This window comes from Trichechus manatus, unplaced genomic scaffold (assembly GCF_000243295.1).
Source record: "Trichechus manatus latirostris isolate Lorelei unplaced genomic scaffold, TriManLat1.0 scaffold00021, whole genome shotgun sequence".
Taxonomy (NCBI): domain Eukaryota; kingdom Metazoa; phylum Chordata; class Mammalia; order Sirenia; family Trichechidae; genus Trichechus; species Trichechus manatus.
Window position 1 is genome coordinate 2,943,096 of NW_004443957.1, and position 15,650 is coordinate 2,958,745.

At 37.7% G+C, this 15,650-nt stretch overlaps 1 protein-coding gene across 6 annotated transcripts in view; it reads left to right on the forward strand.

Moving 5' to 3' along the window:
* The window catches only part of LYST (lysosomal trafficking regulator), a 213,960-nt gene that overhangs the window by 105,047 nt on the left and 93,263 nt on the right, over nt 1-15,650 (forward strand). For all 6 annotated transcript variants that reach the window (XR_002823473.1, XM_023727995.1, XM_004372798.2 and 3 more), the window contains 4 exons: nt 2,925-3,170; nt 5,965-6,138; nt 7,072-7,221; nt 11,016-11,153. Coding sequence is in view for 5 of the 6 variants with exons in the window: in XM_023727995.1 (XP_023583763.1) it covers nt 2,925-3,170; nt 5,965-6,138; nt 7,072-7,221; nt 11,016-11,153 (708 nt within the window). In the remaining variant the exon portion in view is untranslated. The remainder of the gene's footprint in view (nt 1-2,924; nt 3,171-5,964; nt 6,139-7,071; nt 7,222-11,015; nt 11,154-15,650) is intronic.

The window sequence follows — 15,650 nt, forward strand, 5'->3', positions numbered from 1 at the left end:
GTAGGCCGTGCCTGTGCTGCTTGGTGGTGTGATGTTAAGTGCACGGTGCAGGTAGGCAGGGTGTAGGGGGGAGACTGTTATGTCTGGAGCTAAGATGGATATGGGAGAGAGGAGAGAGGAACAGGAGCCAAAAGCATACAAACAAACAAAAAAGAGTGCTAGGGGAGCTTGCCGTTGAAGTGGAGAGATGAGAGACTATGAAATGGAGAAAAACAAAAAGGGGAGGAAGAAGAAGAAGAAAAAGAAAAGAATGAATAAATAAAAATCAGAAAGGAAAAGGAACAGCAAAGCTTCCAGGGATCCCACCGGTGCAGCTGTGAGGTCTGGGGAAGTTGTTCTCAGGTGTTGCAGTACAGCCTGGCTAGAAGGCATAGAAGTATTCAGTGCCAGGCATTCAGGGAACAGAAAGAGGATGGTATAGAGACATGAGAAACTTAATAATGAAGAAAGACAAAAAGGGAAAAAGAGGGAAATGAAAACAAATTAAAAAAAAAAAAAAGAACAAGAAAAGCCCCGCAAAAAACTGGAAAAAAAAGAAAAACCCACGAAAAAATAAATGCCCTCAGGGATTCCTCTGCACATCTGTGCAAGCTGAGGGGGTAGGTTCCAAGCCGCGAAGCACTGCCTGGCCAGAACGGGCTCCCAACTCAAGGAAAGGAAAATAAAACAAACAAACAAAAGTCCCAGGATCCCACCAGCGTGGCAGCCCAGACCAGGAAGCAGTTCCACACTCAAACGGAGCTCCGCAGCCCCTCAGGAAGAAGCAAAGACGGCGCACAGAGCCAGGTATTTGAGCAAAAGAAGGGGGAGGTGGTGAGAGGCAAGGAAGAAATCAAAAGAAGCAGAAAAAAAGCAACACCAGCAGCCAACAAATGGCACTCAGAGAGCTGGCCAGTGTGGGCGGGTGGAATCCAAGCAGCTGATGCTTCCCAGACGAGAGACTGTGGCCGTGTGAAGCAGAGGAGGCTGAGTGGCGGTGAAGAAGGGTGGGGGGTGGGAAAGCATATATCGCAAATTACCAGTTGTTCTGTCTCCTGCTGGAAGCTCCGTGAAGCTGCTCTCTCATACCCCCTATTTGCTGGTCTTTGATAGGGGTCCAAGATGGCAGATCCACGCTGCATTAGCTGATAGGGGACCTCTGCATGAATCTCTCCTTGCTCTCCATTCTCTGTCAGTTTTCTCACTCCATTGGTGCTTGGCTGAGTTCTTTATCTCTTCATTTGATGTTTTAGGGTTTCAGGATTTCTGTTTTCTCTGTTTGGCTTAGTTTTTTGGAACTTTGCTGTAGAGGGACGGTGTAGTGCTTCTGCCTAGAGCCCCATTTTGCCGGAACTCCTAATCCATTTATTTTTATAAAAAAACAAGAACAAAATATTTCCTTAATCTTTTTATTTCACCTGATAAGAATATAGGTCATATAAATCATAAATTTCAATAGAAATTATCATAAATGAAAATCTTAAGAGTTTTTTGCCAAAACTCTTCTAGAAAACAAATATATTATTTCACCTATTTGGATAATTTGGGGCTATGAGCTTATGCCGGTGCAGTCAGGTCCATCTCTCGGCACCTTGGTGGTCAGGTACGACTTGTTTAGGTAGGTGGGCATTTTGTCAGCTTTCTGATGAAAGCTACTGCAGGGTTGAAATGTTGCTTTTCCAGCATAATCATATACAGCAGACCGTAGTTGATTCAGATGGTGTGTACACATGCTGAATGATGTATCTGATGAAACTTCTTAACTCACCATAGGTTGTAAATGATCAAAGCCCAAGACTCTTTGAAAAGTCATGAATGTACAGTACATGATTTTTCGGAGCCTGGGCACCAGTAGCTGCTGCCACTGAGACCACCTCAAGTACATTATGCATTAAGTGTTATCTTAGTTGTCTAGTGCTGCTGAAACAAATACCACAGATGTACAGCCTTAACAAACAGAAATTTATTTTCTCACAGTTTAGGAGGCTAGAATTCTGAATTTAGGGTGCGGCTCTAGGGGAAGGCTTTCTCTCACTGTTGGCTCTGGAGGAAGGTCCTGATCTCTTTAGCCTCTGCTTCCAGTTCCTTGGAGATTGGCTTGTGTCTTGGCATCTGTTTTACCCCATGTCTGCTTCCTTAATCTGCTCCTTTTGTATTTTGTAAGAGATTGACTCAAGACACATCCTACACTAATCCTGTCTGTTTCGTTAACATGACAAAGACAACTCGTTCCCAAATGGGTTTATAACCATAAGCATAGAGGTTTGGATTTACAACACATATTTCTGGGGGACACAATTCAATACATAACATGTGTTATCTTAATTTTTAAGTAGTTTGTAGAAGCTTGACAGTGATCCAGAGCTGATTGAAACAACCCTCTACATGGGAAAATTCTACTTAATTTTAATTAGGTTTGCTGATAGCCTGGAATTTTAAGAGTCAAAATCAACTAAATAGCAACGGGTTTGGTTGGTTGGTTGGTTAGAAAGAAAGATCTGGTTTAGAATTGCTTTTAAATGAGTAGCCAACCCCTGAGCAAATCCAAAGCAAAAATTTTGGATAACTTGATCAATAAGGTTATAAAGATTGGTTAATATTTATAAAGTGCTTAGAGCAGTGCCTGGTATGTAATGAGTATGATGTAAGTATTAGCTATTATTAGTAGTATGGTAAATATAATTTAATTCTTATTCTAAATTGACGCCAAAGCTGGAATCCTTTTCAATGTTGATATGGTTTGTATGATTCATCACTGATAAATGAAATTCATTTTTTCCTTTGTGGGGAACAGCCTTGCTTCTTAAGTTCATCTTTGTTTAATGTGTAGTACCTGTCTTTTTAAAACCAAATGAAAAGATTATTTGGATGTCTTTTTATTTGCTAGTTGATAACTCACTTTTTAAACTTTGTTTAGTTACTGAAGAAAAATATTTGTGTTTCAGGAAAGTCTTTCAATAGTTTATACAACTTACTGTCCTGCTCAGTATACAATCTATGAGCCAGTTATCAGACTTAAAGGTCAGATGAAAACCCAACTCTCTCAAAGACCCTTCAGCTCAAAAGAAGTTCAGAGCATCTCATTGGAACCTCATCATCTAAAGAATCTCCAGCCTACTGAGTGTAAAACTATTCAAGGTGTTCTGCATGAGACTGGTGGGACTGGCATATTTGTTTTTCTTTTTGCTAGGGTAAGAATCACTGATTACTTTTTTATCTAAAGAGAAACTACTTCCTTATTATTGATATATGGATTTTAAAAAAAAACCTATACATCAACTGTTTTAAACTTTTAAGTGAAAAAAAAATTCACATATTGATGAGGATGTCATCAAGTTAACAGCAAAGATTTCTTCTAGTTTAGGAAGATTTTTAAAGTTTTTGACTATCCAGAAATGTATATTGGAACAATAAAATGTTAACTATACAAGATATTTAAAATTAGCAATGGAAATGTGAAAAAAATGCATGTTATAGTAATGATACGAAAGAAATACATTTTTTAAAATAAAGTTTGTGACGCTTTTTTTCCTTTGAAGCTTCCTGACCTGATGTACAGAAAAAAAATCAAGGGCCAGCAAATAAATAAAAAATAATTTAATTTATTTGAGTTTGGAATTTCTTTTAAAGACGAGAAATACAAAAAGTTTGACTCATGCCATAAGTATCATAGTAGAATAAATTACCTAATTATATGTTCTATTTAGTTATGTGAGGGCAGGGATATCTTTCCTCTCATAGAATAGGCACTCAGTAAACATATTCTGATTGTTTCAGTGTCTGTTGACATCCATAACGCAGGCACAAGTGGTCTCATTTCAGTACTAACCATTTCTACTCCCTCAGGGTCCATATCCCTATTTAATTAAAGCGGCCCTAATCTCCCTTCATCCTCATAATACCATCTTCATTTTTTTTCCAAGTATAGCTTCTGCAGCATTATCACATTCTCTCACTGTCTCCCTAACTGACTTTCTTACTGGAATCACTTTTAATTACTTTTGCAATAATGGGCTCTATTAGTTTCCCAGGGCTGCCGTAACAAATTACCACAACTTGGTGACTTAAAACAACAGAAATTAATTCTGTCACAGTTATGGAGACCTGAAGTCCAAAACTAAGGTGCTGACAACATTGGTTCTTTCTGGAGGTCTGAAAGAAGATCTATTCTGTGCCTCTCTCCTAGCTTCTGGTGTTGCCGGCCATCCTTGTGTTCTTGGCTTGTAGCTGCATCACTCCAGTCTCTGCCTCCATCTTCACATGGCCTTTCCCTCATATGTCAGACCTCCTTCTCCTTCTTTTTATAAGGACACCAGTCTTTGGATTTAGGGCCGGCGCTAAATCCAGGATGATCTCATCTTGTTAACTTAATTATGTCTACAAAGATGCTTATTCCAAATAAAGTTACATTCTGAGGTTCTAGGTAGGCATATCTTTTAGGGGACACTATTCAGCCCAGTGGAGCCGTGATGGCACAGTGATTAAGAGCTTGGCTGCTAACCAAATGGTCAGCAGCTCGAATCTACCAGCCACTACTTGGAAACCCTATGGGGCAGTTCTACTGTGTCCTGTAGGGTCACTATGAATCGGAATCAACTCGACGGCATTGGTTTTTTTTGGTTTTTATATATAATTTATTCAGCCCAATACAGGGGCATTATAGTGTTTGTTGTTGTTACTATTGTTCTTATAAATATTTTGTTAGCATTTGACCCACCATAGTGTATAAACTGTCTTTTTTTCTCCTTTCTTTTTTCATACTTTTTTTTTTTTTTGCATCCAGTATCTTTAACTATTTGAATAGAGTTTTCCCCGAGTGTTTAAAAGCTCTTCATTTAATTCCTCATCAGTGTTTCATGATGTGCTTTTGTAGCATGGTATAATTTGAAAGTGTTCATCAGTGGCTTTTTCTCTTTAATTTTGTTATGATTACTGTTAAAAACACAGTGACTTGATCCTAGAAAAAAGGGTTAAATTTTTATCTTACATATAGTTCTTGCCAATTAGACAGTTAAAGTATGTTTCCATACTTGAAACTTAGAAACTTTGTTCAGCGCCCATCCTACTCCCTACTAAAATAAAATTCAGTCTCCCTAAAATCCTTACATGCATAACCTACCTTTGAGCCTTAATCCCCACGATCCAGCCAAATAGGCAACCTGCAGCCTCCTAGATACACATGAACTTCCAGTTTTAAGCCTTTACTCTGTTCCTGGCTGTCCCTTCCTCTACCTGTTATCCCTATTTCCCAGCATTTTGCTACCCTTCCAGGATGTCTTCTCTCCATGTAGCCCTCCCTAAACCAGAGAGTGTCAGAAGTAGTTTCTGTGCCATCGTGGCACTTACATTGTCTCATTTTTATTTGCGTTTTATAATAATAGGTATGTGTTTCTTATATGTATAGCTGTCAATAAGCATTGGTTGAATTGACTTGAAGTATAAGGCACAATGCATGGTTTTTATATGTACATCTTATTCTTCAACATACAGTAGGCCCCACTGGGGGGCAAGTAGCATGACTTTTACTTCTTTTTATCTTCCACAGCACCTAATGCTGAGCCTGTTTGTTGATTGACTAAATAATCAAATATTGAGACATTTTGTTGACATATCAAATCACTAATTATAAAACACTACTGACTGCTAAGGTTGTTAATGTTATTTTAGTTCCTTTATATTATATAATTGGAACCCTGGAAGCCCTATAGGGCAGTTCTGCTGTCTTGTAGGGTCACTATGAGTCAGAATCGACTTGATGGCAACAGCTTATAGTATACAGTTAAAGAGCATGGAATTTATGTCTTTCTCTTACTGTTGGTTATCAACAATGCATAAATAGTTACAAAAAATAAAGTATGAGCATTAAAAAGTAGGCATAGCTATTGTATATAATACTAAAATATGGTACTGCATAACAGTAGATGATCACACATGTTAAATTCTTAATCTCAACAAATTAAAAGAAATATATCCACTTTTTTTTAGGTTGTTGAGCTCAGTAGCTGTGAAGAAACTCAAGCATTAGCACTACGAGTTATACTATCATTAACTAAATACAACCAACAAAGAATACATGAATTAGAAAATTGTAATGGCCTTTCCATGATTCATCAGGTGCTGATCAAACAAAAATGCATTGTTGGCTTTCACATTTTGAAGGTATGAATTCATAAAATTTATTCTCATAGTTTCAGGTACAGTGCTACTGTCTTTTCATCAAGGTGTTCCAGTCATAGAGCTTTGTGTCTCAGTTATTCCTAAAGAAAATGAGGGAAACTCAGTTGTGTATATTTAATCAAGGTACTCTTCTGATTCTCTTCATCATTTAAATATGACTTTTTTCTTTCTTTAAAGCATTTTAGAAGAGTAAGAGAAAAACAAACTCATAGAATTTTAGATCTGAATGACCCCTAGATATCTCCGGGGCCAGCCTTTCATTCTGTAGACTGATGAAATTGAGACCCAGATACTGTTGTTTGCTTCAGCTCGCACAGTTCAAACCCAGTTCTCCAGACATCTATTGCCATGTCATTTCCATTATGCAATGCTGCTGTAGAGTTAGTTTCTAAAGTCACTGACCTATAGGCCAGATATCCATTTTAGCTTTTATTATGATCCATCTTTATTTAAATACCTTTCTAGTCAAAAGCCTTTGTTAACACTGTGAAACTATTTCTCTCTGAGGGGACTTGTAGTAAGGCAAAAGATGATTCCTTTATTCTTGCTAACAGATCCCACCTCTTACTTATCAGGATCCACACATTTCTGGAATGAATCCTTATTACTTTTGGAAGAGGTTTTAAAGCCTAATAACAGATTCATTCAACTTTAGAAATAGAGAATGTGGTTTGTTTTATCCCATGTTTGAAACTGAGTAATCACATACAAATATTTGAAAAGTTTGGGTTTTTCTGATTATTTGAATTGTTTTGCAAAATGAATTAAAGGTTCTTTATGAAATGTTAAATTACTCACTAGTTTTCCTTTGAATTTGATGTTATAACTGCCAAGATTGAAAATTTTATTTTTCTGTCGAATATTTGGATTAATCAGTTATTAATACATCTCATATTAATGTTAAATTTTCCATAGACCCTTCTTGAAGGTTGCTGTGATGAAGATGTTATTCATTTGACTGAGAATGGAAAGTTTAAGTTGGATGTAGAGTCTAATGCTATAATCCAAGATGTTAAACTATTAGAGGAGCTATTGTTTGACTGGAAGATATGGAATAAAGCAGAGGTATGTACTTTCAAATATTCATCTAATCACTCTTCAAAAGAACAGAATGAATTACTATTTCAATGTAATATTAATTATAAATGGAAATATGGAGATTATTTTATGTGCAAAGCTTTGAGCAGTCTTGGGTAATGCTGAGCTGGAGGGTCAGAATCAGAACTTGGGTTGGCTGGGAATAAATTGCTAGAGCAGTACTCATGCTGGAGAGCATGGAGCTCATTTGGATCAGTTAGGGGCTTGCATTTACCATAAACTCTGAAAGGGGAGCCTTGCTAAGAGTCTGGGACTCAGGTCAAGGAGAGAGAAGTGGACACATTTCTGAGTCGGGGAGTCAAGCTAGCCATGAGTCAGAGAGCTGTAATCACGGTACCTAGGGCAAGGCTGTGAAGTCTTGGCATCGTCATAGGTATAGGGCAAGGATCTTAGTTAGACCTTAGGTTTAGGCACAGCATCTCAACACCTGGAATGATAGGGCTGGTCTTCACAAGAAGGTTCTCAGTTAGGGTAGTTTGATTTAAAAAAACTTTTTTTGTTGAATTTATAGGTGATTTTTTAAAATTACATACATATACTTCTGTGGATTTAAAACAGGTTTTCTTACCTAATTAATTATTTTTTAACTAAGTTTGTTTTTTCTTGTTGGCTAGGGAATGACTGTTGGAGTATAGGACTGTTTCCCTTCTGCCTTAGTTTTAACCAATCTTCATGGTATAGGCTCTTCCAGGCTCCTTGGTTCTAGTGAACACTCTTCACCTAAATGTGGCAGGGTTCTAATAGATATTGGTGATTTTTGTAAAAAACTAGGCTATCTAGAGTTATTTAGAGTGTAACAAAATTATCATCAAACATAATTATTTAAAGAGCAGTTAAGAGTGTATACCTTTGTCCCCGAATTCGATAAGAATCCTTAACAGTTTACATGAGATTACCAATAATGAGTTATAAAGTTGAGAGAAACTTTCCTACTCTGTCACTAATAAAAAAAAATTTTTTTTATCAAACATGCTAGAGGAAAGACGGAGTTATTTTTCTGTTCTTCCTATAGAAAATTGTATTACAAAATTATTGTCATATGAAGAGGCAACAAAACATATGCAGCCACAAAACAGGGAAAAAGTATTATAGAGGTGTGTCAGGCAGCTAATCAAACTATTGCTGTTTTTCTGGATTTTGTGATGTTGATGATATTTGTCAGTATTTTTTTTAAATTGTACTTCAGATGAAAGTTTACAGAACAAACTAGTTTCTCATTAAACAGTACGCATACTGTTTTATGACGTTGGTTAACAATCCCACAACATGTCAACACTCTCTCTTCTCAACCTTGGGTTCCCTATTGCCAGCTTTCCTGTCCCCTCCAGCCTTCTAGTCTTTGCCCCTGGGCTAGTGTGCCCCTTTAGTCTCATTTTGTTTTATGGGCCTGTCTAATCTTTGGATAAAGGGTTAACCTCAGGAGTGAAATTCATACTGAGCTAAAAGGGTGTCTGAGGGTCATACTCTCAGCGTTTCTCCAGTCTCTGTCAGGCCAGTAAGTCTGGTCTCTTTTTGTGAGTTAGAATTTTGTTCTACATTTTCTCTCGCTCTGTCCGGAATCCTCTATTGTAATCTCTGTCGGGGCAGTCAGTGGTGGTAGCCAGACACCATCTAGTTGCACTGGATTCAGTCTGGTGTAGGCTGTGGTAGTTGCGGTCCATTAGTCCTTTAGACTAATCTTTCCCTTGCATCTTTAGTTTTCTTCATTTTTCCTTGCTCCCGAAGGGTGAGACCAGTGGAGTATCTTAGATGGCCGCTCACACGCTTTTAAGACCTCAGATGCTACTCACCAAAGTAGAATGTAGAACATTTTCTTTATAAACTATGTTATGCCAATTGAGCTAGTGATTCCCTGAGACCATGGTCCCTACAGCCCTTAGCCCAGCAATTCCGTCCCTGAGGGAGTTTGGATGTATCTGTGGAGCTTCCATGACCTTGCCTTGTACAAGTTGTGCTGGCTTCCCCAGTATTGTGTACTGTCTTACCCTTCACCAAAGTTACCACTTACCTATTGAGTGTTTTTCCATCCCCATCCTTCCCCTCCCTCGTAACCATCAAAGATTGTTTCTTTTTGTGTGTAAACCTTTTCATGAGTTTTTATAGTAGTCTTCTCATAATAATGTTTGTCCTTTTGTGATTGACTTATTTCACTCAGCATACTGCCCTCTATTTGCCAGTTTTTTAAACTTTGTAATTTGTTGTGATTTAGTTTCTTATTTGAATAAATAGTCACTTTCAGACCTGAAAAAAACTGTGTATTGGTTAAAATGTGTATCATGTTGCAGGGAGAAAAAGCAGATGAACACAGGGCTAGCATAGTTAAACAAATTGGATCAAAGGCTGTATAGATTACAATAAAGAAGTGGCTCAGTTGCATATTGGAAGATTGAACTTAACTAAACGTTGGACAGTTATTTTATTTACTACTTAAGAAGATTCTCAGTTAGCGTTGTTTGATTTAAAAAACTTTTTTTGTTGAATTTGTAGGTGATTTTTTAAAGTTACATACATATACTTCTGTGGATTTAAAACAGGTTTTCTTACCTAATTAATTATTTTTTAACTAAATTTGTTTTTTCTTGTTGGCTGTTTATTTAATTTGGTACTCTTTTATTTTGGAGCTATTTTTCAGACCTGAATCGATTTTCATACTTGGGCTGCCTTGTCTTCAGCTTTCACATGGCTTTATGAATGGCCCTTTTTTTCTTTTAGGGCATCTTATGAAAAGAGAAGTCTTGGTTAGAGTAGTATGATTAAGTGTATCAATTCCTCGGCCTTTTGATTGTTCATTTATGTCAGATAGTGGCAGGAAAAATAGTAAGAACTACAACCCAAGCCAGTTAACTTTGCGCTTTTGTAAACAGCTTTGTTGATGGCCAATTGGGGAAGTAAGATGAGATGAAGATTATCAGTATTAGTTATCTATATAAGACCTTTTTTTCCTCTATGTTTGTGGATAATTTAAGATTGATTCAATATGGGAGAAGAATTTTAAGGCACTTTTCAAAGGATGCTAACTATTCATTGAAAATGCAGAGTCTGTATTGTGCAGAGAATTCTATTATTTGGACTTAAAAGTAAATTAATCCAAAAATGCAGAATTTTCACATATCAGCAACTTTTTTCAATTTAGTATAATTTGTTCTAAAACTATTTGATTAAATGCTGCATATGCAAATTGGCATTGACATTTATACATTTTTAATAATGCTCTTTGAACATACATTATTTGAAAAGAATTATACTGATAACATGTGTGCTTGTTTATATTGACTCAATCCCTCAAGATAATTCATCTTTTGAAAATACTTATATATAATTTGGGGCCCTGGTGGCACAGTGGTTAAGAGCTCAGGCTGCTAACCAAAAGGTCAGTAGTTCGAATCCACTAGCCACTCCTTGGAAACCCTATGGGGCAGGTCTGCTCTGTCCTATAGGGTTTATATGAGTTGGAATTGGCTTGATGGCAATGGGTTTTTTGGGGGGGTTTATATATAATTTAATGCCAAAAGAGGTTAGTTTATTAAAGCACCCAGTACAATATTGTATTCAATATAGATATTTAGAAATGACCTACTGACAACAAAAATTAATAGTACGGGAGTAAGTTTTAAGACTTGCTTTTTCAGACAAATTCAATATTTGACACTGAATATACATACAATGTTAAGATGATATATTGCATGTCTTCTAAAAAACATGTAGCATGTTTTGTGTTTTTCAGTAGCTGTGTGTTAATTGGTGTGTGTTTATTTTCTCAGCAAGGTGTTTGGGAAACTCTGCTAGCAGCTTTAGAAATCCTCATCAGAGCAGACCACCACCAGCAGATGTTTAATATAAAGCAGTTACTGAAAGCTCAAGTGGTTCATCACTTTCTACAGACTTGTCAGGTTTTGCAGGTACTTTTTTTTTTCTACTTAACAAGCAAAACAGTCTTCTTAGTAAGTATACCACATTGTGTTGTTGCCTGGTGAGTCAACTCCGACTCATAGTGACTCTATAGGGCAGAGTAGAACTGTCCCATATTGCAGGTAGTTTTTATGTAACTACTCTTGGAGATATTTTCTGCAGTTGTTTCTGTGGACTATGGACATCAAAGGAGTCCCTGGATGGCACAAATGGTTAATTGCTCATCTGCTATCCAAAAGGTTGGTGGTTCAAGTCTACCCAGAGGCACCTTAGAAGAAAGACCTCCTGATCTACTTCCAAAAAAATCAGCCATTGAAAACCCTGTAGAGCACAGTTCTACTCTGACACACATGATGTTGCCATGAGTTGGAATTGATTTGATGGCAACTGGTTTTTTGTTTGTTTGTTTTATGGACATCAAATTTTTGTGGAACTTTCAATGGAATTTTTTCTCTTCTGCACTTTCCCCTACTTTGGAATCCCTTCTTTCAACCAATAAGATAGGTATTTTCCACTCCTGCCTATTAGATATAGTATAATCTTTACAGTGTCATTGTTCCCAACTCAGTTACCAAGAAAACAGCTACTGCATTTCTGAGATGTTTATGTTGAGATTTAATAATAATTTTGTAGTGTCTTGAACATCAACAACAGTGAAATTTTAACTTGCCCCATATTTCTTAAATAACAAATTATAAGTATGTATTGTTTTAATCAGTATTATTTATGTATTTGCTGAAGATCTGCTAAGTTGATGTATTGGACTATTTTCCAAGTTTGTTTTCTTCTTAATGTCATAGTATCTGTTAGAAGTTTATCAATTTAGGTAACTGCAGATGTTCCATAGGATCAGTAATATTTTCTTTATGTAAAGTGCCTTTGCTTCTATGTCACTAGTGACTTCTCATTGTACTTGGGCTTATATCCAAACTGTACCACCAGATCTATAAGGTGGCTTCTATGATCTGGCTACTACTCCAGCCTCATCTTCCACTTCAGCCCCCTTAGCTTTCTTTCACTTCCTGAAACACGTAGATATTCTTTTGGCCTAAAAAGTTATTGATCCTATTCTTCTCATCTGGCCAACTCCTGCTTATCCTTCATACTGCAACTTAAAACTTCTTGAGAAAAGCTGTCTCTGCCCTTACCCTGTAAATTAACCCTTTCACCTTTATAAACTTTTACTCTCACTTTGCATGCATAAAATTGTTAGTCTTATGTTGTTGTTTTTAAGATTATGGTTTCTTCTAATAAGCCTCCTGAGAGCGGGAATAATGTTTTTTGTTGGCGATCACCATGTAACCTCAGTACCTAGCACACATAGACACCCACTAAATAATTACTGAATTAATGAATCCTAAAAGAAAAAACCCTACACATTTTATTGCCTTTTATTGCCTAAACTAAGGTGATAAAAAAGGGAGTGTTAAGTAGGAAGCAAATATGAAAGAAATTATGAAGACAAGAGTTAATAGGGCTTGATTTTGTTTAAATAGGACCTGGAGGAGACTCAAATATAACAAAATTTCAGGCTGAGTGACTAGAAGAATGATAGTATCATCAAAGAAAGCAGAAGTGAGCACGCAAGTTTTGTAGTTCATTCATTATGCCTTTGAGGTTACAGTGTGGCATTCAGCGGCAGTGACTGCTAGGTACTTAGAGCTGGATGTGCAAGATCGGAGCTGGGGAGAGAGATTAGAGAGAGATTGGGAACTGTTGACATTGATGTAATAGTGATTCCATGGGGATAGATAATTACTATAAGATAAATAAAAGTAGAAAGAGAATCATAGGGCTGAGGTTTGCACCTCAGGAAATGTTCATTTTCAGCCTGTGAAACGGGAAAAAGGACTATAGAAAGAGTAGTCAAAAAAACAAGAAAAGAACCAGGAAACTTGAGTAAAGTGAAAGCTAAGGATGAGAGGAGGTGGAAAGAATGTCCCGTTGAGGAGATGGAGCCAAAAGATGTAGAAAGTTCAAAGAAAATGTTGACAGATAAAGGGCCATTGACTTGGCAATTAGGAGATTCTCAATGGCCTGAAAGTTTTCAGTAGAGTGGAGAAGGCAAGGATCAGATTTCAGGGAGGTGTAGGCAGCGTGAGTGGTGGATCATTGGAGGCAGCGAGTATAAACAATCCTTGAAAAGTTCCGCAGCAAAAGGAAAGAGAAACAGGATGTTGACAAAAGGCTTCTCACAGGTCTAGCTAAGGGATTTTTTTTTTTTTTTTTTTTGATGATACCAGTGACTATTTATACGATGTGAGTGGAGAGGGCACGACTGAAAAGAACACGGGCTAGAATGGACACGGGTAGAAGCATAACTAAGGTGTGGCAGGTACGGTGCGTACCCTGGGCACTGCTTGAGGAGGGGCACCAATGAGCAGTTTCTATTGGCCATCGTAGTTTCCATCGCCAGCCGTGAGAGATCATTCAGCAATTTCAAACTAATTGCCATAGGCGCTATTTTGTGTAGACAGGCCCCCTGCTTAGGAGTGAATAGTTGAGTTGCAACCAGAAGATTTGGGAAGGTACCAGTATTATCTAGAAGGAAGCAGATGGTTGTAGCAGAAATAGCATTAAATTGGAAGTCAAGAGATCTATGTTCTTATTTTGGCTTGGCCACTTGACAGTTGTGAGCTCTTGGCAAAGGAGTTTTGTGCTTTCTTCTGTAGAATCAGTGTTCTCATCTTAAATCTGAGGTTGTCAGACTAAATGGTTTCAAAATTAACATCTAGGTTGTAAGTACTGTGATGCAGCAGTACACAAGAGTAAATGATTAAGAGTCGGTGTAGAAGCATATCATATTTTTGGCCATAGGGAGAGGGAAGGTAAGGAAATTTACCTCTTAGTCTTGATCTACAGGCCAGCTGCTAGCCACTGGGGAGGTAGAATTGGAGGATACAAACTATTTATACAGGCAATCCCCGGGTTATGAACAAGATCTGTTTCAAAGTGTGTCTTTAAGAATTAGTAGGTAGGTCAGAACAGGTGCATATGGTTCTTATTTAACCTTACTTTTCTGCAGAAAGGAGCCCTGGTGGTGCAGTAGTAAAGAGCTCAGCTGTTAACCAAAAGGTCGGCAGTTCGAATCCACCAGCTGCTCCTTGGAACCCTAGGGGGCAGTTCTACTCTGTCCTGTAGGATCGCTATGAGTCAGAATCACTTGACGGCAACATGTTTGGCGTTTGGGTTACTGCAAGAAAAGGAGCCTTGGTGTTGCTGTGGTTAAAGCACTCAGCTGCTAACCAAAAGGTCGGTAGTTCAGACCCACCAGCCACTCCATGGGGGAAAGATGTGACAGTCTGCTTCCATAAAGATTTACAGCCTTGGAAACCCTATGGGGTCACGTGGCTTGGAATTGACTCAATGGCAGTGGTCTTGGTTTTTGGTAGGTTTTATTGCAAGAATAGGCTCAAAGACTTTTCAGTGATTTAAAAGATGCACATGTAGCAAGTGAAGGTGACTGATGAAGAATTTGTTGGGAGTAAGGGGTTGGTTCAGTCGTTTCAAAGTGAGGACAAATTTATATAACATTAAAGGACAAGTACGAGTTGTCCCTAAGTCAGACGATCATAACCCAAGGACTTAACTGTGTCTGTATTTTCAGTAGTTACCTGGCATTCTACCAGATCTTATTATTCCAGGCAGTAGATGATGCAGTAGGAAGAGTTCAAAGGCCTGATTTTGAGTTCTTGCTGTATTTGTGTGATTTAAGCTGGTCATATAACCACTTTGACTCTTTGTATTCTATAAATGTGAGAATCAAATGAGAAAGTGCTTTGTAAACTGGAGCACACTGTATTAATGTAACTGGTTTTGTCTGTCAGAAATTTTCCCTTCTGATCCCATAGTAGTAGTAAAAATACTTGTTGTAGTAGTAATAGTAGTAGTAGCAGTAATAGTAGTAGTCAAAGTAATGGTACTAGTAATAATAATAGCTAACATTTATACGGAGCCCTGGTGGTTAAGACCTAGGCTGCTAACCAACAGGTCGGTGGTTTGAATCCACCAGCCACTCCTTGGAAAGCCTATGGAGTAGTCCTGCTCTGTCCTATAGGGTCCCTATGAGTTGGAATCGACCTCGATGGCAACAGGTTTGGTTTGCAACATTTATATGGGGCTTACACTATGTAAGGCACTATTCTAAGAGCTTATGTCAACTCATTTAATCCTTACAACAACCCTTTGAAGTAGCACTAGTACTGTTCCCATGTTATAGATAAAGAACCTGATGCTTAAAGATGTTAAATAACATGCCCAAGGTCACACAGCTAATGCGGGAGCCAGAATTCAAACCTGGGATGTTTGGCTTCTGAGTCCACGCTCATAAACACTATGATACATTTTTGCCTCGTTTCACTAAGATAAATGGGCTGAAGTTAAGCCATCAACTTTAATGAATTCTTAATAGCGAGATTGCTTGAATTGAGAAATAGCAAATCAATTTAATGGTAAATATGGTCAGACTAGAGTAGTAAACCAACCCA